Source organism: Leopardus geoffroyi, chromosome D1 (genome assembly GCF_018350155.1).
Source record: "Leopardus geoffroyi isolate Oge1 chromosome D1, O.geoffroyi_Oge1_pat1.0, whole genome shotgun sequence".
In the NCBI taxonomy this organism is placed as follows: domain Eukaryota; kingdom Metazoa; phylum Chordata; class Mammalia; order Carnivora; family Felidae; genus Leopardus; species Leopardus geoffroyi.
In genome coordinates, this window is record NC_059329.1 from 107,955,490 (window position 1) to 107,983,120 (window position 27,631).

Genomic DNA, 27,631 nt, shown 5'->3' on the forward strand with positions numbered 1-27,631 from the left:
GTCCTACACCCCCATGGCAATGAGCAGGACTGGGACCCATCCTTCCAACTCCTCCACTGTCCCTCTTTCTGGCCCCCTACTCTGACAGGCTGTTCAGGGCCATTCTAGAAATTTCTAGAATAAGAATGAATTTCTAGAAATTCTGGAATAGGAATTTAGAATTTCTGGAATAGACAAATAGAATTTCTAGAAATTTCTGGAAGAAGAACGTTCCCTTCTTGACACCAAGGAACTCCTGCCTGCCTCTATTGGTTTTCTTTGGCCAGTGACGATGGGGCGGGGGAACCTGAGATAAATTTCCATCCCTCAGACAAACAGAACAGCAGCGGAAGACGTGGGCGCAAGGCCACGGCCAGCACAGGGACAGGATGTCCTGGCCAGACCACCCCAAGTCAGGGCCTCCCCCCAGGCTTCCACAGGGGGTTACAGCTGACCTCAGGCTCCTAGGCTGTGAGCAGCTGGGCAGAAGCAGGGCCCATGCCTCCCCCCAGGTGGCTGGTTCAGGAGGGCAAGGAGAGGCCTGGTCTATGGAAATCCACAGCAGCTACTGGAGAACCCGCTCCCCCACCAGTGATAGGCCTCTGGGGCAGGGCTCTCAAAGGCCCCTGGGGGCACACCCCAGGGTAAGGAGGATCCTGAAACAAAAAAGCTTCATCCCAGGATGGAAGGAAGGACGAGGAGGTGAGGCTCCTGTGGACATCAAGCCCAAAGACCTGGCAGATGTCCATGGACCAGACTTGCGAACTGGAAAATGCCGCAAGAATGGGCTGGCCAGCAACAGAGCCACCTGCGGATGGGAGCTTGGGGAGCAGCTTCAAGCGGCCCAGGGCGATGGCGAGCCAAGGGCACAAGAAAGCAGAACCAAGAGAGGGGAGCAAGATCCACCAAGCAGAAAGTGGAGGAGACCTGAGTGACAGAAGGACGGCTGAGTCAGGGCTCACGTGCCCAGCGGCATGGCGCTCCCAAACTGCCACCTGGGAGAGGAAGACCATCCACCCTCCTCTCTCCTGAGGACGCTGGCACCTAACCCTCACCTAAGAGTTTCAAATCCAGACCCATCTCTCCGCGTGTTTGGGACCGTGGGCTTGTTCAGTGTCTCCATGAAGGAGCAAACGCCCTAGGATGAAGCTCTGCTTCTATCTACAGCTGCAGGAGCTGCCCACAGTCAGCCGGCGAGCAGCGTAGACTGGGCCAGTGTAGACCGGGGCCCGGGAGGGGGTGGGTAGGCGGGGCGGCAGAGATTAGGTTCCAAGTCCCTAGAGATGCAGAAAAAGCAGAGACCCTGGAGTTGGGCGGAACTGGGGGCAAATGTGCACTCAGCCACTGGAGCCCTGGCCACCCAGGAACACCACCACCTTCCCCAAGGGCTGTAGCAAGACCCCAGCAGCCCCCAGAGGCGTGGGCCCGATGTGGCCACTAGGAGGCAACACGATGCTCTTGCCTCTGGTGATTTGATCACCTCCAGAGCTCAGGTGGGTGGGCTCCGCCAAGACCACAGACCAGCTGCTTACCTGGCCCGATCCTGGGGCCAGGAGGGGCATGGGGGTGAGACAAAGACAAGCCGCCCCCCAGGAGCCCAAAGCCATGCTCGGCCCAAATCTTTGGAGGCAACTTACCAGCTCTCATGGGCCGCAATTCGGGCCCAGACCCCAGGCCAGAGCCAGGACCAATGTCCCAACGGTACCCACCCAGAAAAAAACTGCACAGGACCGTTGGATTTGGAAAGTTTTTGTTTTCTTTTCCCACACATTTCCGGGGTTGGGGTGTTTTCCAAGACTCAGACACATTTGTTAACAAAGAGAGAAAAAAAACTGGGGGAGCAGGGAGCCCGTGGGCAGAGAAGTGACCCCAGCAGTCAGCGGGCGATGCCTCGCTCTCTCTCTTCCCTGGTGCCCGCGCCCAACGGGTGCCACAGGCCGCTGCTCGCGGTATCTAGATTATTTGTCTTTAATATATATCTGCATTTGCCTTTCCCCTCCCACCCGCCCCCCACCCCTGCTCCTCCAGCAGCTTCCCCATCAATGCACGTCGCCCGGCGGCACACAACAGAACAGGCCTTCGGCGGCCCGAGCCCCTTCCCTGGGCGGCACCAGGCAAGCGCCTCCTCCTGGTGGGCGGAGTCGGGGCGCTCGGGGCAACTCCCACTGCCCCGCCCCGCCCCGCCCCCCCCACGCTGGGCCGCTCGGCCCACCCGCCCGCCCTTCTCCCACCGACTCTGGAAACCCAAGGGTAGGAAAGGAAGGGAGAAACCAGACACACGAGAACAGAAGTGGAGAGAGGGAGGGTGGGGACAGAGAGACACGGCAAGCCTGGGATGGGGGCCGGAGGGCTTGGGAGGAGAAGGAAGGCAGGAGGGACAGAGGGCAGAAGAAAAATTGCGGGAAATTAAACAGGACGAGGAGTGGACACTTTACAAAACCCCCAGCCTTCCTTCCCGCCCAACCCCACCAAAATAAAACTACCCCCCCCTTAAAAAAATAAATCAACCCAGGGCTGTGAGCACGTGCCCTGCCCGGCAGGCGCAGGGCTGAGAGGGACAGACAGCCCCCGGGACTGACGGCGCCGCCGCACCCGACGGCAGGAGGAAGGGGACGAGCACGGGGTTTCCTTTTCTGTTTTTCTTTTTTCCTTCTTTCTTTTTTTCTTTCTTTCTTCCCTCTTTTTCTTTTCTTTTTTTTTTTTTCCTTTTTTTTTTTTTTTTTTTTTTTTTTGCGTTTCCTCTTCGTGAGAGAAGTCTGAGGCAGCCAGGGAGCGGGGTCCCCAGAGCCCCCGGCGGGGAGAGGGCCGCACCCGCCTCCCGGGGCCGTCCCGGGAGGGGCAGCTGGCAGTGGGGCGCGGTGCCGGGGCTCACACGTAGTACTCCTTGTCTTTGTTCTTCTTGGCCTTGCTGGGCGTCTTGGGAGCGGCCGGGGCCTTCTCTTTGACCACTGCCCCATTGCTCTGGGCCGAGTTACTGATGTAGTTCCGGCTCTGGTCCACCTGGTAGGAGCCCTCGTCGCGGTTGCGGTACTTGTACATGGCGTAGAGGAGGATGAGGATGCAGAGCGCCGCGGCCGCCACGATGCCCACCACCATGCCCGTGGTGCTGCTGGACTCCCGGATCACCTCCACCGCGCCGGGCGGGCCCCGCTCCCCGGGCCCCGTGGGGTTGGCTGTGGGCAGATGGGGGAAGCCGGGGGCGGAGGTCACGCCCGGGCGCAGGGGCGGGGGCCTCCGCGGCTCGAAGGACGTGGGGGCCCCAGGCCCCAGGGGCGGGTTCTCCAGCAAGGGCTGCAGCGGGTCTCGGTGGTTCATTTTGCCCGCGGGCAGGTTGGGGGCCGGGGCGGAGGGGGCCAGCAGCACCCCGGGGGCGCCCGTGGCCCCATCTGTCCTGAGGTGGGGCCGGGGAGCGGGTTTGCGGGGTGAGAGGAGGGTGGTGCGGTCCGTGACCAGGGGAAAGGTGGTGTAAAAGTCCTCGTCGTCCGTGGGGGGGAGGCTGGAGTCAAAGACCTCCCCGGACGCAAAGCCCGAGGCCTCGATGGGCTCTTCGCAGTCGCTGTCGTCCTGCTCGGCCTGGCACGGGCCCCCGGCGGGCGGGCGGCGCGCCGCGGGTGGGGGCAAGGTGTCTTGGGTGGCGCCCACGCCCGTGAGGAAGGGGTAGAAGGTGGGGGGTGGGGGCACGAAGGGGGATCGGGTGGCCACGGGAGGGGGGTCTAAGGAGTCCTCCGTGATAATGGGCAATATTAACTCTCCTCCTAGAACAAGAGAGAGAAGAGAGAAGAGAGGGTGTCAGCGAGGGCCCAGGGCGCAGGCGGCTGGCACAGAGAGAGAAACAACAGCCTCACACACCCAAATCGGTTCCAATTGGCTTTGGCGGAGACTAGAGCGGGCTGGGCCCGCCCGCCAGCCTGCCGGCGCGCTGCGCTTTAAGCGGGCAGCGGCTCGGATGCCCTGGGCACCCCACGCACGGGCTCTGCGGCTCACTGGGTTTTGGTCTTTTGTTTGTCTTAAGAAACCAAAAGGAACAGAAAGGAAAGGAAATCCAAAAGAAACGGAAAAAAAAAAAAAACTCTACTGGTTTAAGGCTTAAAAACAGATACAAGAGCAGCATTTAAACAAACCTAACAACAATATCTTTTAGGGTTTTTTTTTTTTTCTAGATTTTTCTCTTTTTTTGCTTTTGTTTTTTTTTTTTTTTCTTTTGTTTTTTAAAAAAGAAGATAGCATACCACGGAATTCAGGCAACTTACATCAACAAATAGGCCGTGTGATTTTAGCATGAAGAAAAAAATTACAAACAGAGCTGTGTAAGCGGGTTCTCCCGGAAAAAATAAGAAAAAAACAACTTTTCCGTACAACGTTTTCTGTCTATCTGTTTGGCATCTCCCTCCCTCGCTCTTCTCTCCCTCTGGACATCTTGCTTCCTCCTGTACGCTCTCTCGCCTCCCTCGCTTGTGCCCTCTCCCCCTCGTTAAACACAAAGCTAAGATCTGCACAGCGCAGGCTCGCTTGGGGAAACTGTTACCACCACTTGCTGACAGCATGGGAGGCAGGAGGGAGCAGTGGGGGGGAAGGAGGGGCTTGGGGGAAAGGGAGGTACTGGCAGCCATGGAGGAATCGATACATGGGTGAGCAGACTTGAAGGGGGGGATGGTCATGGGAAGCAGCTTTGAAGGTTCATTGCAGGCTGGCCATGGGAAGACGAGAAAACGGAGGTGGGAGGTGACAGAGTCCATGAGAAAGAGCGGGCAAGGAGGAGACAGGCTGGGGGAGGGTCTTGTCCCATAGGACTCTGGGAGAGGGTGTGAGAAGCCCTGTGGAGGCAGGGAGGTGGGAAGGCGGCGGGGGTGGGGGGGTGGGGGGGGAGGAGGGACGGACGAGGGAGGGAGGGAGGTGGACAGGAACACACGACTCCTGCGCTAACCCTAATTCCCCAACTTGCTCTTTCTTCACCCTCCACCTCTGACCCCCACTGGCTTCCCCCCTCCCCCTCCCCAGAACCCCCATGGGCCGCCAGGACCTGACCAGGGCTGGACTGCCTCTGGCCCTCTTATTATTCTTAAAACAATAATAAAACAACGGAAAGAAGAAGAAAGCAAAAAAAGAAAAGAAAATACATACACAGCCATCTGGGAAGGAAGCACTTGCTAATATAGGGCCCGGGGAGGGGGGGGGGGGGACTAGTCGGGAAGGTTGGGGGGCGGTGATTAGGTCTCCTCCCTTTCTCCCTTAGGTCTCTTAACTGTGGTACCCTGGGCATAAACTGCAATTCCCATCAGCCCCAAAGGGTGAGAACTACAACTCCCATTAGCCCTTGGAGCCGGCGGGGTGGGGGGGGGGCACAGACTACAATTCCCATCAGACCCGGGGTCAACAACTTGACAACCCCCATCAGCCCACTGCCCCTCTGGCAAATACTGCATCCCACTGGTGTGGGGTAGATCCAGCTGGAGTCTAGGTCTAGGAGGCTCTAGGTCTAGGTCTAGGTCTGGGAGGGCTCTCTCCTCTTAGAGGGACACCTCTGGGCCTGGTTGGGGCTGGAGATTTCCTCTCTAGCTCGCCCTACACCCAAGTCCTGCCCCCATCTGAGTGCTTCTCCCTGGTCTCTGCAGGGCGTGGTTTTCACAGATCGGGCCCTAAGCCCCCTATCCCCTCCAGAGGAAGCACCCCGGGGGCTCCACTCCCAGGCCCTGCCTGCCCCACTGCAGCCACGCCCGGCCATGTGCCACTGCCACATCTTGGCATCTCTTCTCCTGCTCCCTGCCCCCTAAGCCTCTGTGTCTGTTGACCCTTCTGATCCCAAGCTCCGGCAAAATCTGGCAGAGCTGTTCTTGGCCACCCTAGCCTGCCACAGCCAAGATCTTGCCATTGAACTCGTAGCCTTGCCTAGCTTCCCAGGCTGCTCCTCCCACCAGGCTCCCATCTCCCCCTGGGCCAGGGCTCACCTGCACCCCACATTGTGAAGCCCCAGGGCACCTGGCCCTCCAGGGGCTCAGCCACACTGAAAAACTGAGCCCAAAGCAGACAAGCATGTTCTGTGGAGCTGGGACCATCCGAAGTTAGCTTTTTATGGAAGAGGATGCTGAGGCCCGGGGTGGGGAGGACTTCCCAAGGTCACTCGGTGTCTGCATCAGGCAAGGTGAACAAATGGACTCTCCAGTCCTTTCTGTGGCTCTCAGAGACCAGGAAAGGGTCAAGTTCTCACAAGGAGCCTGGAAAGGCCTGATTCATCCTCCCCATGCCTGCAGTAATCTGTTTGACTCTTGGCTTGTTAACCTGGGAGGCCACAGACCTGTTCTGTCATTAATTACTGTGTGACCACGGACAAGATTCTGTCACGCCTCTGGGCTTCCTCATCTGTCAAGCTCTCAGCTTCCTCATCTATAAAATGAGGGCATTGGGCTCCAGGCCCAGGGTGAGGCCAAGGTCTGGCTCTTGTGGACCTCCTGCCTATGGATGAATAATTGATCTCCCCATCCCCTCCTGAGCCCTGGACCCACCACGGATGGTCCAGCACCCTGGTCTCTGGGTAAAGGGCACATTCAGCTCCCAGCTCTTAGGGGGAGGCTGGCAGCCTGTGTCCCGTCACGGCACAGTTCCTCTCCCTGCTGGGCCACACCACCGGCCCTCTTCCTGACCTTTGCCTTCCGTTCAGAACACCTCGCCCCTGCCAATATTTCTTTCACTCGTGCTTCGAGTCAGGCCAAATACCTCCTCTCCCAAGAAGGCCTCTGGTTTGGGCTCACTGCTAGGGAAGGTTCAAGGCCCATCTGTCTATCTCCCTAGCACCCAGCACTGGGCCTGGTGCGGGGGCTCATCGTGTTTTGACCAAGGGAAGGGGAGGAATACTCACCAGGCATTTCCTCTGGGCCCGGCCAGGCTAGGTATCTGGGGATGGGGTGGGAGCCCCTCACGGGCCAGAACAACTGGGTTTTGAACACCCTTCCTCCCCTGACCCACACAGAGCAGCACCGCTGAGTTCGGCCTGACCCAGCTCTCACCCATCGCCATCTCTACCTTTGATGCTGGATGGGGCCACCGGTTGCAGGGGTTAATCAGGCCAGTCAGGGCACAGACCTTGTCTCTCTACCCTCTCACCCCCAGATAGACTAGGGGTGGGGGAGGAGGGCCTCAGGCCTTGGACCACAGACAAATCCCGCCCAGCCTGAGCCCTCTGCAACCCTTTGTCCCAACTCACTGGTTCTTTAGGACCTTGGGGCACACAGGCCCCCCAAGGTCTCCCTGTGCAGCGTCTCCCAGGCTCCAGAGCCCTCCCAGGCCTGGTCACCTTGACTCTTGTCCCTGCCCTTCAACCCCAGCTGTGTCCTGCCTCCATATCTGGGTCTCAGCCCCGTCCCTGTGTCCCCAGCTTCTCTGGGAGCTTTCCTTGGGCCCTTCTCTGTCCAAGGCTTTGACGGCGTCTCCTGAGGGTGTCCCGCTCTCACCCACATCCTCCACACCACCACAACTGCCCCTTGGTGCCCCCTTCTCATGGCCCTGCACCCCAGCCTCCGTCTCCTCACCCCACAGCTCCTGCTGTCCCCACAAGATAACACGCTGTCAAGACCCCACACCGTCTTCCTTCCCCCACATTCGATCAAAGCCGAACTGGCTCTGTGGCAGGCAAGCCGCATGTAACATAGGGCACTGGGTTTCCCTGGGGTCGTTCACTGGTCCAGGGTCCAGCAAGCTTGTCCTGGCGAGGAGTTAGCAGGCTCTGGAGGAAGGGAGGACCCCTCAGAGACTCCTCACTGTGAAAGTCCAACCAGGGGCTCCCCTTCCCACTGGGCGTTTGAGGAAGACTTGGGGTGCCTGGGACCCCGGGTCCAGCTCTACAAGGCTGTACATTGGGATGGGGTGCTCCCGGGAGTCTGAGAAGGACCCTAGGCAGCTTCCCGCCCCTCCCCCACCTCAGGCAGCTACAGCACTTGGGAAATACTCACAGGAGCACGGATCACAGAAGCCCCCCCCACCCCCCACCCAACTCCCAAGTTGAATGCCAGGACATGTCAGTCCCACTTACTAGAGAGAATGCCATTCTGGCCAAGGAGACCAGCAAGCTGAGCCCTTTCTGCCTTCAGGGCACAGCGACTCCTGACTGGAAATGGACCCAAGAACCCCACTCTCACCCAAGCAGGACGTGCCTACTCCCCAAAGAGCAACCTAGCACTGAGGTTGAGTGTCACAGACTGAGCAATCGGCTGGCTGAGGCCCCCGTCTGCCAGCGCGGGGTGCCTGCCCAGGCTGTGACAGCAAGAAAGCCACTAGCCCCCAGGGCGTTTCGTGTGGGTTCGCAAAAAGGCAGCCCCTCAGTGTGGCCACAGACCTGCACGCACACGACTTGGCGAATGGCTTCTCTTTACACAATTAGAAAAAGGTACTCTGGCTCCCTGGAGGCCACAGCCCTGCTCCAGGGACCAGGACACACGGCTTGGTGAGCAGAAAGCACTGGCTAGATTTCAGCCCTTACTCACCTGTTCCAGTAGACAACAACCTGTGCCCAACCGCGTGCAGTGACCTGGAAGATGGCGCCCCGCCCCACTCAGAAACACCAGCGCAGCCAACGGCAAGCGTCAAGGCGGATTCAAGGTCAGAGCGGATGTGTATCCTGTGTGTGTGTGTGTGTGTGTGTGTGTGTGTGTGCGCGCGCAGGAACGCACCCCTCAGAGTCTGTTCCTGTGCACCTGGGCATCGTGTGGACACGAACCTCAACGGATCTGAGCACGTGAGCGTCAGGGAATCGGCACAGACGTGTGCGTGTAAGCGAGCCCCTGGCTGTGCCTGGGTCCACCTGCTTCTGAGCCTGGGTCTGAACTCCTGTGCGCATGCGTGCATGCCCCACCGAGAGCCTGTGAGCATGCCCCCGTGGGTCCCAGCGTGTGAGGCAGGCCTCTGTGAATGCCTCTTTCCCCAAACTCATGGTCTCCTTCTCCTGGGCTGCAAGACTACATTTCCCAGCACCCCTTACAAGTAGGTGTGGCCGTATGACTGAGCAGGGGCCGCTGCTAGAAGTCTCCCGGTTGCGTGCCCTTTCCCCTCCTTCCAGTGACCTCGCAAACTGCCTGCTGAGTACGGAGGAGCTACAAGGATGGAAGGAGGCTGGGTTCCCAAAGCGCCCCTTGGGGCGGAGCCACCTGCTGATGGGGAAGCACCCTGGTGGGCTTTCACTTGAGTGAGATGCTTCCCTGGAAGAAACCACTGAGATCTGGGGGTTATCTGTTACAGAAACACATGTTGCCTTCACAAGTACGGATGCCGAACCAGACCTGTGTGCCCCCAAAACCCGTGGGCTTCAGGTCACAAGCCAGGGAAAGGGCTGGAAAGATGAAGCAGCGTACGATGCGGGACATTGGGTTCCAGCCTCTGCTTGCGATGCCCTACAGGGCAGAGCGTGGGCCGGCGGAGGCTGAGGCCCCAAGGGAATGTGCCAGGAAAGTTGGGGTGACGATGCCGGCTTTTCCTTTCGGCTTTCAGTAATGCGTCATAAGAAGACTGAGTTAGGCAAGAGCAAGTGGGGGCTTTGCAAGCAGAGACGAAGGCAACAGAGAGAGCCCGGAAACGCGGGGCTTGCCAAGCGTCCAGAGAGCCGATGCTTCCAAACTACAAATCGCGAGAGAGACCAAAGATGGCTGTGAGGGACAATGACCCCGTGAGACGTCTACCTGCACAAGGAGGCCTCAGCCTCGCCTCACAGATCAGATGGAGGGTGTGGCCTCCCCACCTGCTGTTTCGAAGGCCTTCAGAAGTGTCATCGCTAAATGAAGAGACAGGCTCTGATCCCATGATCAGAGCAACACGGAAATAAACGGGCTTCGCAAGTGTGTCTGGGAAAGAACTCTGAGGGCAGCCGCTTTGCTGGAGCCTGAGAAACCACCTCTGGGCCCCCAAATATGCAGGGGCAGGAAGTGGGCCAAGTCCCCAAGGAGGACGTTTTCCCAATACCCACTTCCGAGGAGGCCACGGAGGATAAGAACTGGGAGGCCCTTCACAGAGGCAGCACCAGGGCCACAAACCAAGGACAGGGAGTTTCTCGAAGACAGTAGAGGACGGGGGTTAAGGAAGAAAGTTCCCCACCGCAGGGGTGGAGTCTCACCCACTGCAGGGGGAGCTGGATTTCCTCAAGGCTTAGCACTAGGGGTCTTGGGGGGTTTTCCATTCTTCTCTTTTCTTGCATGACAGGTTTTACTGTAATGGCTGACTCTGGCCCACTGGATTCAGGGCTGGGCTGAGCTGTGTGGTCCGTGAGATCGATTACCCTTCTAGTTCACGGGGATCCAGACCACATGTGGACACCCAGCAGCAAGTCTGGACCCAGCCAAGCGGGCCGCCATCTCCCAGTCACCCTCCCCTTTGCGGTGACAGCCCTGAGGGGGTGAGGCTTCAGGGTGTCTCCCTTGGGCGGGGGGGGGGGAGGCGTGCTCTGCGGGTGTGAGAAAGAGTGAAATGGACTGTTGGTGACCCAGAAGCCACGCTGGACACAGAAATCGCTAGCTGGCCTGCTCACTGCATCTGTTTCTGCTTCCTCCCCCGGGGGGCACGGCAAGGCCATGCCTCCCAGCCTTCCTGGAAGCTGAGCCGGCGCCAGGAGACTGAGCTCCGGATGGCCGCGGGCAGAATCGTCGCAAGCAATGAGCGCCCCTCTCCACCCTGGCCCGTAGAAGCCACCCGCGCGTGACCCCACCATGGGTCACCTTCCGCAACTCGGGGCCTCACCGGGTGGGGACAGTGTGGCTTCCAGACGGAAGGCCAGGCCCTGGGCGAGTGCTTGTAGAGAAATAAATTTTCTAGGTATTAAACCACAGGTGCCGTGGAGTTGATTATGGCAACTGGTGTTATCTTAAGAAACTCTGGAATGTGAGCTCATTTGTGCTTCTGTGAATTCTGAGCTAGATGTGTGGGTCTGAGCGCGTGCGCCCGCGTCTGTGGGGTTAAGCCTCTGCGGGTCTCCCGTACGTATGCATGGGCGCAAAGCCTCCGAAGGGTCGTGCCTACGCGGGGTAAGCGCACGAGCTGGCTCTGTGGGTCTGAGCCACGTGGGGGGCTTATATGAATCTGAGTGCTCGCGCATGTGTGTGCCCTCGGGGGTCTGAACAGCGGCACGTGCTCACCTGTGTGTGAACACAGAGGCATGCGTTTTATTGGGCCTGAACACGTCTGTGCGGCCTGAGGGCCTGAGGATACGAGCCCATCTGTGAGCAGCTCGTGTGGACATCTGAGCATACAAGTAAGCGCATCGGTATCCGTGGGTGCCCGTGCGGGCCAGCGTAGACGTGTGTGTGTGTGTGTGTGTGTGTGCGTGCACGTATAAACACCACTGCAGGACTCCGTACGAGTGTGTATGCCCTGAAGGGTCCGACCGTGTGTATGTCTCCAGGCATGTGTGAATCTGAATGTACGTGTCTCCGAGCGTGTGCGCGCGTGTGTGTCTCTGCACACGTGGGTATGAATGTAAGCATGCGTCTCTGTAAGACCAGGCACCTGTATGGGTTTGTGCGAACTTACTGGCAGGACACGGGAGGCCTGAACACGAGTGTGGACTTGGGTGGAGCCGTGACACGCGGCTGTGTGGGTTTGTGCTTCTGTGGGTCTCAGTAGCCGTGTGTCTGTGTGTGACAGACGACACGTGTGTCTCTTTAGATCTAAGCGTGTGTGCGCCTCTTTTGGTCTGAGGTGCGAACGGCCTGTGACCGTCTAGGTTTGAACGTATTCACACCTGTGCGAGTGGGTGTGCGTGAGCTTGCCGGTAGATCCCTAAGTGTATGTGCACGGATGTACGTGCGTGCGCCCCTGGTCAGACACGTGTGCACGCATGTAAACGTGTGCCACTGTGGATCTGAGTCTGTGTGCGCCCTTCCTCGGTGCCTCAAGGGGTGCAAACTCAAGTCCCCACAGGGCACCATACCCTAATGTGCGGGTCAGGCTGGCGAAGACAGCGAGGGGTGGTGGGCCACATTACCCACAAGCGCTGAAGGCACTCCCTCTCAAAAGAATGAAAACACGGTGCCCATCAATCCATACCCTTCTTTGACTGGCTTGCCAACCTCACGTGAAATAACCACGTTGGACGATGATCTCACCGAGCTACGGGAAGGAGGAGTGGGGCCTGGGGTCTGGGAAGGGGCCCAAGTGGAGAGGGAGGGTGGAAAGCGAGTGGGGATGATCCCAGGCTCGACATCTGGACCCAGGGAGGAGGATCTGGCAGGTGGGAGGGATGCCAACGGCCTGGGGTCCCTGGGGTCAGTCCCTGGGTAGCCACTGTCTCTAGCCAGGCTGCCTCCTCCTCTAACACTGACCTCGGAGCCCAAGGAGGCCCGGCCCTGTGCTAGAGAACAGCCTCCCTGCACGCGCGGCACAAGAGGGCCTCTGGCTGGAGTCCCCTTTCTCGGTAGACGGGGCGGGTGGCATGGTCTAGATCAGCCTGAGGGGCTCTGGAGTCATCTTGCTCTTTGCCTGGCCTCCCATCAGGATAAAACTCCAACCTGAAGCATATGGGATGGGTGTGCGTATGAAAATACACACGCGTGCCACGCACACCTGGGGGAGAACCTCTGGCTTCTGCCAGTCTCCTCTGGAGGCTTACGCGTACGCTCTGCCCTTATTTTCAAAGCCCGGTGCCAGGCTGTCCACCAGCCTCTCCCTACCCCCCCCCCCCCCCCCCCCCCCCGCCGGCTTCTAGTCCTCCTCTACCCTCCCCCCTCCCCTCAGGGGCTTGGCCCTCTGATCCAGGGAGGGCGGCCGACCTGCCTACCTCAGCTCCCCTTTACTCCCTCGTCCCAACACAGCCTAAGGGAGCTCGGCCAACCGGTGCACGCACTCAGCGACTCAGCGTCCGTCACATCCAGGCCCCTGACAAGACTCCAGGTGGCGGCTGGAAAGTTCGAACCTCGGGGAGTGTGTGGCCCCGGTGTGGCTCAGTATGCACTGCCTGTCCCTGCGCGGTGGCCGTGTGGCCCCACACTCCTCTCCACCGGGTCCAGGGAGAGCAGACCCCTCCTCTCACCCCATAGTCCCTCCCCCCCACCCCCCAGAGTGAGCACATGCGTGCAAACACATGTGATGGGGCCAAGTGCCCTTTTCTCAAGACCCACACAGCCCTGTGTCCCTGGAGTCCTACCCCAGGGTTCTCGTGGAGCTGATCATCACGGCCCCGTTCGGCAGGTCCGGGCTAGGGGAGCTGCTTCCATATACGGGAAACCCCAGTAACTGACTGGGTAGAGGAGGTAAGGCAGGGTTGAGGGGGAGAGTGCTGCGTGGAAGCTGCCAGATGCCCAGAACCTCCCAAAGCAACGGCAGAGCATGAAGGTGCGTCCCTGAGCTGAGATCGCCTAGTGGGATACAGCCAGATGGCCCCCCCCAGCAGAGGGGCCTCCCCGCAGTGGACGGCGTCTGTTCCAGAAAGCACCAGCTCTCGGCTGTGGATGGGGAGGCCTTTGCAGCCCAACAGCCTGCAGCTCGCCCACGCGCCTCAGGGCCCCGGACCACCAAACAACGCTCTTCAGCTCTGGCCTGTGGGGTCTGGGGGCCTGTGCCCCGACTCTCCCCCTGCCATTGGTCTCTGGAACCTGAGCCTCTGCCCCAAGGCTCCGTGGTGTTTCTTGTTCTCCCCACACTCCCTCCATGGTTGCAGCCTACCCTCAGCTTAAGCGTCTCCTCTGGGACTGGCAGACCGCCCCCACCAGGCTGGATTCACGAGCTACGCCCCAGTGATACTGCTCCCCTCCCCTGACCCCATCACCGTCGCCAACCCCGCAGGCATCTGCCCCAACCTCCAGAGCCCAGGTGCTACCCACTGCAAGGTAACCAGAAGTCTCTGGAAACCCAAGCAAGGGATGAGGTTCCCACAAGCTCATCCAGGCCACCACCGGGTCCCACGATCCCTTCCTGGGAAATCTGGCCACATTCAGTCCTTCCTCCGTTCCCGCTGCCAGCCGCAAGCACCAGGACCTCAGCTCCTCAGGCCCTCCCTCCCCCTGGCTCCTCTCAGCCACCCCCAATCTGCTCAGCTGAGCAGCCCTCGCAGCCACTGTGCCACTCCATACCCCGCACTTCTCAGTTGGCACTCGAGGCCCACCCTTGCTTTGCCAACCTGGTCTCTCGCTGGGGCCGAGCCCAGCTCTCCAGCTGGAAGGATCTAGCAGAGGCCTGGCATGCCACCCCCGGGAAGCCTTTCCTCCCAGCACCTGCTCTCCTGTTAGAGCAACTGCCCCTCTAGAAATCTAGACCAGACCTCAGGTCCCAAGCTCCTCAGGGGTCACGTGTCTGGCTAGGGGCACATCTCCTACCCTGCCCCGCCCCAGCCCACTCACTGCCTGGCACAGAGCTGCCGTGTGGCATAACTGCCCCAGCTTGGCCTGGCAGAGTGTCTGGCCACCTCCCTGAGACTGGGAATGAGGAGGGTTCTGGATCCAGCGGAGGTCTCCTCTACTCCTGACCCAGGGAAAATCAGGCCTCAGGGACTGATGGGAGTTGCAGTTCTGGACCCAAGAGCTGATGGGAGTTGTAGTTCTGGACTCAAGAGCTGATGGGAGTTGTAGTTCCTAGGTCTGCGTTCCCCCTCCTACCCCACCCCCAGCTCGCACCCCATAAAGACTCATGGGAGCTGTAGTTATTCATCTTTCTCGGGGAAAAGTCCCCCTCTTTCCCTCCCAGCATTCCTTGGCCCTCAACCCCAGGATCCCAAGCTAAGGACCTCACTAACTCGGAGGGCTGGGGTACCAAAAGGCCAGAAACGGCCTTGCCAGAGGGACAACTGGAGGGACCTGGAGGGGAATGGCAGGAAGGCAGAGGAAGCTATCAGGGCAAGGGAAGGCCTGGCAGCAGGCCCCGTGGGCTTGGGCCAGGTGGCAGGGACAGTCGCCCCCCTCCCATCAGCGTCACCCGGGCCCGGGGCAGGGGAGGGGGGAAAGGCACTCACCAGTACTGGGCTCACACTCCTCCAGGTCCTCGTCGTCACTCGGACACTCAGCAGAGGCCACCAAGAGGTCATCTGTGTTCTGGGGGCGAGAGGAAGGGTGGGGCGGGGGGGAGAAGAAGGTTCGCGGGTGGGTCAACAGGTCCCAAAGCCACCTCTTGAGTGGGACCACACAGGAGACGGGTCCTGGGCTAAGACACACACCCTGGCCTGTGGCTGGATGGCCGAGGGCCTCCCTTCCGCCGGATGTGCAGAGCGAGGCTGGACAGCACCCGCCCTGCAGCAGCTGCCCGGCTCCTGGGGGTCGGTGAGCCAGCACATGTTGTGTCTTTTATTTCTAGGAAGCCAGGGAGGCTGACGTTGGACCTGGGGGTGCAGGGCTGGAGCAAGGGGGCCCGGGGCAGGGGGGAGATAAGGCGTGGGGGCCACCGGAGGCCAGCACAGGCAGAGAGGGGGAGCAGGGCCTAGGGTGGGGGGTTGGGGGGGGGGTGGTTCTTGGCTCCACCCTCACTACCCCCCCCCCAACCCCCATCTCTCTCCCAGCCCCCTTCCCAGAGCCCGGAACCAGGCTGCACACAATAATTAGGGCTGTGGTTGCCATGGCAACTGGAGACGACTTTGTCAGCATTTTCTCTCCTCCTGATTGCAGAGAAAGAGAATCCCCAAGATGAGCGAAATGTAAGGGCCGGGGAGGCGAGTGCGCTCAGGGTGCGCTGGGGAGGAGACCCAAGCGGGGAAACCCAGAGTCCAGGCGGGAAGGGAGCCCAGGAGACTGCGGGATGTGGGGAGAAGGCTGCTGAAGGCCAAGGGTGGGAGGAGTCTGGGGTGGGGAGGGGTGCCTCTTCTCCACCCTGCCCCTCCCCCCACCCCCCCATCTTCAGATCACTGATTTTCCTTCTGCACCCTGGCCCCTCAGCACCAGTCCGTCCTGCGGGGGCTTCTCCAGCACAGCTGTGGCCCCTGGGGCCCCCCCACCTCTCTTCCACCTGGATGGCCTGCCCATCTCCCTCCCACTGAGACTGGTGGGCCTCTCTTGCCCATGGGCGCCGGGCACAGTCACTGCCCAATCTTGGGTAGGGCCAGGCCTTTCTCCCGGGGCTCCCCGCTCCCTGGGGCAAGGTCTGGCATTCGGGTCCCCCAGCTTCTCTTGGCAGCAAAGGCAGAGGGGAAGGGGTGCAGACTTCTCCCTCGTGCCCGGATGAGGCCGTCAGCCAGTGCCAGGCCCCCCTACGCATGGACTGGGAGGGAGGAGGGGATTTAGTGCTCATGGAGTCCGGCCCTCATTTACAGACGCTGAAGGCAGGCTGGCGGTGGACCCGGGGCGCGGCCCTCTGGCCGCCCCCCCGACCTCTCCCTCGCCCCGGGGAGGACAGCGCTCTCTCCAGGCACAGAGGCCCGACAGCCACGGGCAATGAGGGACAGAGGTGGCTCGGGCCGCGGGGACAGGGTGATTAAATAAGGTCTACCATGCCAGGTGTGATCCCTCCCTGGGCCGACAGTCATTGATGGCAAGAGCTAGAAAACTCAGCCAGGCCCCCAAGTTGCCTCTGTGAGTCACGCGTGCTCCGTTGGCTTCTGGCACCAGCAAAGCCGGGCCTGTCCTGCCCCAGCACAGCCTCACCCCCAGGTACCACCCCCTCCAGGTATAAGAGAAGATAAACTCAAGTCACTTGGGCTTGACCTGATCCAGAGAGAGCACCTGAGCAGGCGAGGCCGGCAGTGTGGGGGGTAAAGCACCAGGCAACTGTCTGTACCCACACCCCCTTATACCCACAGCCGTAGAGGGCACTGAGGCCTGCTACGTGGTGGCACCTGCTCAAGGTCGCAGGCGGAGGACGGGCTTGCGGTCCCACTGCAAGGACACCAGCAATCAGGGAGACGCCGCGCCGGGCCTCCACCAGCCTCCAGAGGCGAGGCCGCCACCAGCTGGGCTTCTAGCCCCTCCAGGGCCGTCACCTACGTGCCCTGCCCAGAGCGATGCCATCCTGGCTCCATCCATCTCTCTCTCGCTGCCCACACAGCACTGGGCATGGCCTTTGTTATGGGGCAGGCAGATGGGCTCATTCCACCCTCACCCCAGTCCAGACTTCCTCCCTCTTGGGTAGGGCAGTCTTCCCTGGTCTAGCTGGAGTACCAAACTCCCCCTTAGCCCTGGGAGCGGTCCCTAGAAACAGTGCCCACCCTCCCATATACAGCATCCCTGGTCACCAGGGCAAAGGCCGCTTCGCGGAAGGAGACCTTTCCCACCTCACCTGAACCATCACTGTGACAAGGATGAGGTGGCAGCCTCCGGGATCCCGCCAGACCCCCCCCAGGCCCTCTCTGGGGCGCCCCGGTGGCTACGTAGGCATCGGCCCTCTCCCCCAGCCAAAGTCTCGCTCCTTGTCCGTCAGCCCAAAAGGCCCTCACCTGGGTGGTGCTGTCCCTCAGTGTGGGGGAGCGGCCCCGGCGCGTGGTAGTGGTGGCCATGGTGGTGGTGGTCTCCATGATGGTGGTGGCCATGTCGGCCAGCAGGGTGGTGGCCGTGGTCTCCGCGCTGAGCAGCACGGACGGCCCCTCCCCCACCAGGCGCAGGTGGCCCTCGGTCCGCACATTGGGGTCGCTCTCGGCGGCCAGCGCCAGCACCTTGAGCCCATTGTAGTAGAGGCCGGACACCTGGCCCTGGAAGGGACGGCCCTGGTCCCGGCCCCCGATCTTGATGGCAGCCTGGCTGTTGAAGATGGTCAGCTGGCGGCCTGGCGGGCGGGGGGATTGGTAGGGGTGACAGAGGAGGGACAGGCAGTGGGGAGAGATCAGAACAGGATGGGAGAACAGAGGGAAGCCAAGGGAAGGAAAGAGGAGTGGAGAGGGAAATCAGCAAGGGGGTGGGGGTGGGGGGTAGGAGAAACGAGGAAGGGGCAGACACCAAAGGGAAAGTCCTTGTCAGCCACAGCCCCTAGCCCAGCCAGGTGGGGACCCCAGAGGGGGAGGGTCCCCAAGGCACACATGGGCTGGGAAAGGGAGCCCAGCTCCCCCCTGTCCCCACCATGCTCATGCCTCTGATATTCCCATCCCCCTCTCCTCTCCTGCTCCAGGGGCATCGCCCCCCCCCTTCTTTCCCTTCCCTCAATTTGATCCCCATCTTCTCCCTCTGCTCCCCCAAACGTCCCACACCCAGTGTCCAGCCCCGAGCCATGGAGCCCTCGGAAGCAGCAGACAGAGCAGACAAAGAGGCAGAGACAGAGAAGGAGACTGCCAGGCTGAGTGGTCAGCGCGTGTCAAAGCAGAGTGGGAGGCGACACCGAGGTGCCAGAGGTCAGGACGGTGCGTGGGAGGAGGGCCGGCGTGCGTGAGGGTGACCTCACTCTGCCCTGCCAGCCACCACCAAGCCCTCTGACCTCTGGCCAGGCTCCCCTCTCTCCTCCCCCCTCCAAGGCCCAGCCACTGCCCCTGGGACCAGGCCCTGGAGAGCAGAGGCCTTCCTCCCCGCCAGGATGTGCAGGCACAGAGGTGGAAAACGTTAAAGGGACCTTGCTTCGCTCGCTGACAGCCCAAAAAACCGCTCCAGCTCCAATCTCGCTCCTCGCTCAGCAGTTAGACCTCAGAATTCCCACCTGGGTGGGGTTTGGCGGTTCTTTTTGGTTTTAGTGGATCTGGGGGTCGGTTTAACCCTCTGAGTTTGTTGCTTTGGTTTGGTTTTTAGAAAAGACATTTATTATGTTTAAGTTTAGATTTAACTTTGGTGTTGGTGTTGCTTATTTGGGGGAAGCGGGGGGCAGAGGAACCACTACATCGCCCCCTGCCCCCGGGACCTTCAGCTGCTGGTGCCGGGGGGTGGTTTAAGACCTGGCTTAGCCCTTGTTAGCCTCTGGTTAGTGCCTCGTTAAAGATCTGGTTTAGAGTTAGGTGCCTGAAAGCCCTGCCCCCGAAACCTGGGCTGAGGACAGTCCGACTTGTGAAACACCCCTCTTTGGAAACACGGGTTCCCCGGGCCGCGCGGCCATCTGTCTGGCCTCTAGCCAGTGACCGGGCGCGGGATGCGTCTGCCTGGCCCTCTGCTCAGCCTCTCCTCCTCCTCCGGCGCCCTCTGGCCGCCTGGCACCTTACTCAGCCCTGGACAGAGTCACCATCTTACAAAGGGGGGGGGGGGGGGGTGGGAGTGGGAGCCGGAGGCAACCAAAGCTGAGAACTAGTCAGTAGCAGCTAGAATACCAGACCCGGGGAAGCCCTTTAAGGACGATCTCCTCCCAAGATTATTCCCCGCCATAAGAATTAGGAGGCAAACGGAGAGGAAGTGCGTATAGTGGTCAAACCAGTTTGGGAAGCGACCGCTTCACCATGAAACAGCAGGTTTCTTTCTCTCTCACACGACTTCCCAGAACCTTTGTGACACCAATGTCCAGCTGCAGCTCCAAGAGGCGGAAACGGGAGCCAGCACTTCCCAGGCTCGTTTTGCCACAAATCTCTTTCCTGGGAAGCATCTCACGGGACTTGGGCTTCACCGGACATGGTTTGGAACTGGGAATTGATTCATTCGAGAAGTATCTATCGCACGCCCACCACGTGCCAGATGCTGACAGTAAAAACATCCCTCCAACAACGCCCAGATCTTGTTCTCAAATACCTTCCCGCTTCTTTACTTCATCTCATTCTCCCCAGCACCCCTCGGGAGGTAGGCTGAGCGGGCTCGCTCTCCCTGTCCTTCTGGAAGTCTTGAGGCAACAGGTGCGCTGCCCCCCTTCCACACTCTGGGAAATACCAGAGCGTCTTGCCCCATCTTTCACTTTCCAGGAGAGGAAAACTGAGGTCTCCAGAGAAGGGGTGACCACGCAGCTAGGAAAGGACGGCTGGGGTTCACCCTCACCTGATCTGCAAGCCCCGCTCCTTACCCCCCCCCCCCCCCCACCCACCAGGGCCCATCCAGCTCTGCCTCCTGGGAGGTCACAAGTTGTCCCAGCCTCAGCCCAGGCTGCTCCCCTGGCCTCTCTGATTCTGGGAGAGGGAAGTGGGTGATTGAGAGGAAGCTACATACGTTAGCTTAGCGAACTTGGCCCCTGTGGCCCCGCCCGCCGTGAACTCCTCAAAGGGTTAAAGTTCGCCCCGCTGGAGACAGCAACCCAGTGCAGCTGGGGGCTGTAGGTTTTAGCGATGTCTGTTACAGTCCCTTTAACTTTTTGTCCTGTTACGGATTTATCACATCTGGTTATCAGCATGTTTAGTCCCCACTGGCTGTGTGGGGGGCTGGAGGTGACATCTGGGGGTTTTAGCTGGGGCAGGCCCCAGTGGACATTTAAAAGCACAGTTATCAGCTGGTTAGGTGGGGGTTTAACACTTCTACTGCCCCCCTAGAGTTTAGCCTTAGAGGTACAGAGCTCGCCCCCTCTCCGAAGGGAATGGGATGGCTTTGCCCTTGGCCCCAACTTCCCTTGGCGACAAGTGGCCTTCTCCCTCACACCCAGCAGTGCCTCGCTACACGTGGCCTCTCAGCTAGCCTGTGCTGTCTTCCTCATCAGCTCGGCACACACAGAAACCCTTGTGGGACACCTGCCCCTGCCCCTACCTCCTAGCAGGCCCCCTGCCCTCGCCTCTGCTCCTTCTAAGAGGCCTTCTGGACCAACGTGGGCCCATTCCAGAGACAGTGCCCCGGAGCCATTCTCTTGGGGGGGGGGGGTCTTTCCAGTAGGATGGGCAGGCCCTCACTCTTTCTTTTCCTCCTTCGAGGACCCTGGTGAAGCCTTCCTACCCTCCCTTTGGATCCTAGGATCAGCACTTCCTGCTTCCCAGAGCCTTCCTGCTCCTAAGTGCAGTGCCGGCTGCCCTGGCTGCTGGCCCTTTGGGAAACCTCCCTCCCCATCTGATCTGCGTTCCAGCCTGCTCTACCGGGATGGTCCAGGAATCCCGTGGATTATCCCAGCCCATGCCAGGTTTGGAAGAAGCCCTCTTCTGAGAAAAACCCCACCCTTGTCCAAAACCATCCCTCCAAAGACACAGACTACTGACTCCAGAGGCGAAGGGGGCATCCCGGTGGGAAAATCAGTCCCTCGCTAAGGGGCGGGCGATGGGGAAGGCACGGTGGGGAAAGAGAGAGCTCTGCACCTTTAAGATAGTGTTTTTAAAGTTAATTAATTAATTAATTAATTAATTCTGGTTAATTACCTTTGTCGAGCAGCCACTCATCTACTACTCGACCAAGCCGGTAGGGGATTCTCTGTCTAGCAATCGCCAGGCGCTCGTTATCAAAGTTTCCTTGGAAAAGTTTAGAAAGACAGTAGGTTTCTCAGGCGGCGAAGTCCAAAGGAGTTAGAAAAGTAATTACGCGTTTCTCAGGAGACTCAGAGTAAGCAGCGACATCCAACGGAAAAGGGGGGAAGGTCCACCCAAGGCGGGAGAAGAAACGCTGGGTCCCCCTTCCTCCCGTGTCCCCTCCCTAGGCTCCCATCCGGAGCCGGCCCCACCCTGGGGGCAACGAGTGACCCAAAGAAAAAGACAGGGACATGGAAGAAAAGGAAAGGGGACCGAAAGAAAAGGCAGCTGGAAGGTCAAAGGTCAGAGGTTAAACAGGTTTATCTGTGCTCAGGCTGTGGTACCCACCTTCCTTCCCCATCCCGAAGTGGGGTGGGGGGGCAGGGAGGGGCATTTAGCGGGTTTAAGTTAGGGGGTGGGGGGCCTCGGTGGCCCAGCTGGTTACTGAGTTTAGAGGGTGGTTTAGAAGGGGGAGGGATGGGTTAAGTGGGGTTTATGTGGCATTTAGGGGGCGGCCCGGCACTCGCACTTAACAGTGAGATTTAAACCACTTCTCCAGGCATCTTGGCTCCCTTTACCTTCTATGCTCAGCTCCTCGCTGCACCTTCTTTTGCCAGCTCCACCCCACCCCCCTACCCCACCAGCTTCCGCCTTAATCTCCGCCTCCTACAGGCTCTGCAGCCTTGTCAGCCTGCCCACGATCCTGTCTACCTGCCACCACCCACCACAGGTGACACGCCACCCAGCAGCCCCACCCGCCCCCCTGCCCTTCTCCACAGCCATCTCGCAGCCCCTGGCAGCCCTCTCCGCCTGCCCTGGGCCCCTCCCTACGGGTGCACCCAGCCCTGCCATCTCGGGCTCTCTTTCCCCATCTCAGTCGCATTCCAAGACCCTCAGACTCGTCTCTGCTCAGGTCCCCTTTCATTTCTGCCCTGGGGACCCAGCCCAGCTCCTGACCCCTCTCACTCACTAGCCTTTCTCCTTCTAGCTCCTTTCCCCAATTCCCAACCCCACCCCTCCTCAACCCTGCTGTGCCCACCTGTCCCCCTTTCCACTCACCATTGTCTAGTTCTTGGAGATGGGGAGGGAAGGGGTGTATATGTGTTGGGGGGGGGGGAGGAGAGGGAGAGGGAGAGGGAGGGAGAGTGAGCCTGTGGAAAGGGGTCTGTCAGTGTGCCTAGGAGTTGTGTGTTCCTCCCTGCATCCACAGGCTGTGGATTATTCCAGTCTGCAGCAGTGGAAGTAGAAACGATTTCCTTTGGGAATCTGGCCACTCTTCCCACTGAAACCACACACAGGGTTCAATAACGTGTTATGGGGGTGCTTTCCTGATCATCTCATACTGCACAGCTACACTCGCTGCCCGGTGAGACCGGGGCCGGGCCTGCGGTGGACCTCTCTCGTGAACCAGCACACCACGTGTTCATGCGTGCGTGGCAGGTGCCTCCCTGGGTGCTTCTGGGGCAAATGAGACCTTGCCTTCCCTACAGATTTAGGTCGCTGGTGTTTTAAGCAAACAGTGGATTGTTCGCTCGTTTAGTCACTCAACAAACACATCTTGAGCATCTGCTCTGTTCCTGGGGCCGGGTATCAGAGATGCAAAGATGAGGGCCCGGCCCTTGCCCACAGAGGACCCCAGCCAAGCACGGGAGACTGGCAAGTGACCGGCAGTGTTCTTGGCTCCGTTAGAGGTGGCACAGGGCATCCCACCCTGAAGACAGGAGTGAGAGGGACCGAAGAAGACGCTGGAGGAGAGGTGAAGCGGCCAGAAGGGAGTTGGGCAGGGAAAGAAGGGAGTCGGGCAGGGAAAGCAGGGGCGGACCATGCATGCAGGGGCAGGGAGGCAGGAGGGCAGGAAGCATTTAGGGACGTACTGGCACTGGGATACTTGTGCGTGCGTGTGTGTGTGTGTGTGTCCGTGTATTTGTCCCTGTGTGTGTCCTGAGAGGAAGGGAAGAATGTACATCCTTCTCACTGAAGCACGTAACAATTCTAACCAAAGTTCTGTTTGTTGAGCGCCTCCTCTATACCATGCCATTCTGGCGCCTTCCTCGGGTCATCGGACAGAATTCTCTCAGTATTGCTATGAAGCGTGTATGATCCCCACCTCTCAGAGGTGGAAACAGATTCAGAGAGGCTGGACGACCCACCCAAGGCCACACAGCTTGTCATCAGGAGATCCAGGATTAAAAGTCTGGCCCTGCTGACTCAGAGTCCAAGAGCTGAGTCTCTGGGCTTCCGGAAAGTCTGGAAGGCCCAGGCTCTGGGCCCATGCACTCCACTAACCCAGCCTGCTTCGCGTCGCTGGGGATGACACCCTCGGCTTTTGCAGATCGTCCGCCATCACGCCGCAGCCAGGGGACGGACTGTCTTCCCCACCCCCAGCCAGGGGTCCCTGAGCAGAGGAAGGGCAGACACGAGTCCTCCAACCTGGCCTCTGGCCTGCTAGGCTCCGAGGGAAGAGTTCTGGACCCAAGTCATGGCTCGATGTGGTGAAACCTTCATGTTCTCCCAGCCCGGCTCTGTTCAGCCGAGGCCGATGTCCTCGCTGCTACAAAGGTTGCCCTCCTGTGTGTGTGTGTGTGTGTGTGTGTGTGTGTGTGTGTGTGTATGAGAGAGAGAGAGAGAGAGAGAGAGAGAGAGAGAGAGGAGACTGATGATCACAGGGCAGTCATACCTACACGGCTTGGCCTGTGCACGTGCCAGCCGTCACATGGGAGTGTCTGTGCACCTGCATGGCCCCACAGGCGCCCAGAACCTTGGGGTAGGCTGGCACCCCTCTGCAGGACTTTCGTTTCCCTTACGTCTGTCTGACCATCTGAGTATTTGCAGTCATCCGTGTGTCCGTGGTTGGCCTGTGTGTCCATCACCCTCTGTATTTCTCGAGCCACGTGGTTCTCTTTTTTTTCCCAGAATGTCGGGGACAAGCCTGCGTGACTGGGAGCTGGGAATCTCCACCGGCGTCTTTCCGACGGCGTAAGTGGGCCCGTGAGGGTGTGCACACCTGCACTTTTCCCTGTCCTTCTGCCCACGCCCTCCTCAGTCGGGGTGGGGCAGCCCCCGCCTCGGCTGTCACTTCTGCCTCGGAGAGGGACCGAGGCTGCACATGCTCTCGCTTCTCCTCGGTCGCCCCCGTGTGTGTGACTATGCAGGGTCACTCAGCCATATTATACCACCGCATGTCTACGTTTCTGCAGTGTTCCCCTGCAGTGGTTCTGTTTCCCCCACCCTCTCAATCTCCCGCACTGGGCTCTCTTCCTCTCCCTCCCGAGGCTCTGTCCACCTCTTCTCCCACTGGTTGGGTCTGTGCCACCACGTCTCCATATATCTCTCTGCCTCACTTGGGGAGCTGCCTCCGTCTTTGCTCTTGTCTCGGTGACTATTTCCATATCTCTCCATCACCCCTCCCCTGGCTGCCCCCTCACTCTGAGGCTCTTTCTCTGCCTCCTCATTCCTCCCATGTCCTCATCCCCTCCTCTCCCCGTGCTCCTCAGACCTTGGTTTGTCCTGGGCCACCACAGCTGTCACACTGTTGAAACTGGGTCTGGTTGCTGTGCTCGCCCCTCCTAGACTGCGAGCTCCCTGCAGGCAGAGGCCGTGTCCTGCTCCCTGGTGTCTCTGGCCCAGGACCTGATGCCTAGTAGGTTGCCGGTGAAGGTTCGTGGAATGTGCTGGCACTCTTGTCATTTGGCCTTCTCTCCCTTTCACCATGTCCCCTATTCCCTGAGACACGGGTTCCTTTTCTCTGCATCTCTGTGGTCACTTCTCTTCCTTTATCTAGGTCTCCTGATATGGATCTATGATCTGCTGTCTGTAGAGACCTTGGTTCGTTCCTTGGCTCTGTCCTTGGGAACAAGCCTGCCTCCTCGCCAAGATATATTCTGGGTTTCTTATGGATCTTCTCTTTTTGGTTTCTGCATCTGCCTCCCCATTTCTGCCTGTCCCTCAATTCTAAACCTATTCTTTCCTCCATCGAGTCAGACTCTCCCTACTTCTCCCCTTCGTCCTCTTCTTTTCTCCCCCAGCTCCACCTGGGCCCTGGCCTCGCAGCCTTCCCAGCTCAGCTCTGCCCTTGCCCTCCTAGCCCACAAACTCCCACCACCGAGGACTAGCTCGCCCTTGCAAATCCCAACCTTTCTCTTTAGCCACGCCCCCGCCCGCGTCCCAACTAGCCACGCGGTTCCCTCGGCCCCGCCCCCAGCCGGAAACATCTCCGCTTAGCCCCGCCCCGGTGCAGGCAGCGATCCTATCAGAGGCCGCCCTGCCCGCCCCGCCCCACCCACAGCGCCTCCTCCGCCCGCCGGCGCCGCCTACCTGCCGGGTACCGCTCGTTGACCGGCCAGCTGTCCACCTGCAGGGTGGCGTTGCCGCCACTTCGAGTGAAGCGCACCACGTGGTATTTGCCGTCGCTCACGATGGCGTTGGGCTCGTCGATGGTAATGTCGTCCGTGCCCACGTTAAAGATCACCCCCACGGTGCCCTGGTCCTGGGGACAAGGAGGTAGAGGTGAGGAACCAGGAAGGAGTAACGGTTCACTCTTTCTAGAACACCTGTGACCACCACCGGCCCAGCTCCGTGGCACTTCACAGCTTTGCAATGCACATCTCTCAATCATGCCTTTGCTGGACAGTGTCACCTGCCCGAGGAGGCCGGTGAGCTTGCCTGCCCCCCACATGCAGCCAAGGGAGTGGGCCTGAGATCCAGAGAGGTGGGGGCCGCCATGGGGTACAGAGCCTGGACCGAGAGCACTTCCCCAAACCATACCGGCTTCTTGCCTTTTGGTTCATACAGAATATTCACAAATGTTTACAGGGCACCCATTCTGTGTGAGGGCCACTGAGCCCAGGCCCCAGACAAGGTGACCGGGACTAAGTTGGGGACCAGTGGGAGCTCAGAGGGTGGAAACCTCTGTAGGGACGACCAACAGAGAAGTCCACGGAAGCCAGCCCCGTGCCTGAGGAAAGTCTGGCCTCCCCACTCCCCGCCACCCCCAGCCTCAAGCCTCCCCTCCCCTGCATGCTCAGCACTGAGCGGGGCCCCTGGGACCCCTGCACTGGGGCATCAACATGCCTCTCCTGGTAGCTCATCGTCCCCCATGGTTGTCAGGCCTGAGTGTGAAGTCACAGGAGCGGAGGTGGGGGTCTGGACTGTGGGTATTGGGGGGTGATGGGTATGGGAAAAGATCAGGGAGACAAGCCACAGCAGACTCACTAAGGAAAGGTAAGCAGGTAGGGGTAGAGGACGGGGCTGGCGGCTGAGGAAGGACAGGCGAGGAAAGACAGGGACTGCAGCCTGGAGAAGGGGAGGAAAGGGTCTCAGTAACCCCCAGGACCTAGGACCCAAGCCCTGAGCAGGGCAGTGCCTGGGGAACCCTGCAGAGGCCACCCAGGATCCAGCCCCAGAAGAGTTCCGTTGATGGCTCCAGAGTGGGAGGGAGTACTTCACTGAATCCTTAAAACGTGCCAGGCCCTCTGTGGGGACTGTGCACGTGTGTCCTCTCCATCCCCACAGCGACCCTCTCAGGAAGCTTATGGTACCCCCAATTCACTGGGGAGGAGACTGAGCTCAGGGAGGTGAAGTAACGTCCCCAAATCCACATCACAAGAAAGGAACCCCAGGTTTGAGCCCCAGTTGGCCTGACTCCAAAGCCAGTGCTCTCTCTTCCTTGCCCACTAGTCTAAGGAGACACGGACTCAAACTGCGGAGGGGTGAGGAATGATCTGAGAGGCTACTGAGGCCAACCTACCTGAGAGGCAAAGACATCTAAAGGGGCCAGGGGGAGGCCCAGGAGGCCCTAAACCTGAGCCTCTATTCCATTCCCCTGAACTTCCCAGCAGCACTCCTGAGCTCAGCCTCCTGAGTCCCCCACGCCCTCCTGCATAGGACAGACACCCACACAGGCTCACTTAGGCCCCCTGGATCACACACGGTCATGGGACCCGTGACCCATCACCAGAAAGGACACACACTCCTGGGGTCTTCCTGAAAGACTAGCCCGGTCCAGCCTGGGCATTAGGACCCATTCAGCTGTCAACTCCTGCAGCCAACAGAGCCAAGCAGCTTGGTGGCCCTGGGGATGGGGAGGGGATTGGGGTTTTGCAGAGACCTGTGCAGGGCACAGGGGGTGCAGCCGTGGCTCACTTGGAGATCCACACCCAATCCCTTCCCCGCTTGTGGGTCCGGTTCTCCCCATCCTAGAACTTGGGAGAGCCACCTGTGCATACGCACACACACACGCGCGCAGCATCTCTCCTCAGATGCAGTAAAGCAGGGAAACTGAGGCTGGGCTTGCCTAACAAAGAGTACTCGCAAGCCCCCGCCCCCACTACCCACAGACTGACAACATCGCGGGGAGACGGGACGGTCACGGGCGCCCCACGCACATGGGGGAAACACCCGGTGCCCCTCAGTACTATTGTTAGTAACGCCGCTGAGAGTTTCTCCCCTGAGGCTCAGCCAGGCGGTGATGGGGGTCAAGGACCCCAGGCAGAGGGCCCGGCCAGGGCGACTGGAAGGCAG

The 27,631-nt window shown here is 59.9% G+C and overlaps 1 protein-coding gene across 30 annotated transcripts in view; it reads right to left on the minus strand.

Annotated features, from left to right (window-relative positions):
- Positions 1 to 2,350: 2,350 nt before the first annotated feature.
- NRXN2 (neurexin 2) overlaps positions 2,351 to 27,631 on the minus strand; it is a 109,270-nt gene continuing 83,989 nt past the window's right edge. For 16 of the 30 annotated variants that reach the window (XM_045485792.1, XM_045485782.1, XM_045485781.1 and 13 more), the window contains 5 exons: positions 25,427 to 25,598; positions 21,026 to 21,115; positions 17,300 to 17,625; positions 14,894 to 14,972; positions 2,351 to 3,734 (listed from right to left, as the gene is read on the minus strand). In XM_045485792.1, the coding sequence (XP_045341748.1) occupies positions 2,848 to 3,734; positions 14,894 to 14,972; positions 17,300 to 17,625; positions 21,026 to 21,115; positions 25,427 to 25,598 (1,554 nt within the window). In that variant the 3' untranslated portion in view covers positions 2,351 to 2,847. The remainder of the gene's footprint in view (positions 3,735 to 14,893; positions 14,973 to 17,299; positions 17,626 to 21,025; positions 21,116 to 25,426; positions 25,599 to 27,631) is intronic. The other 14 variants (XM_045485797.1, XM_045485796.1, XM_045485805.1 and 11 more) reach the window with 3 other exon arrangements.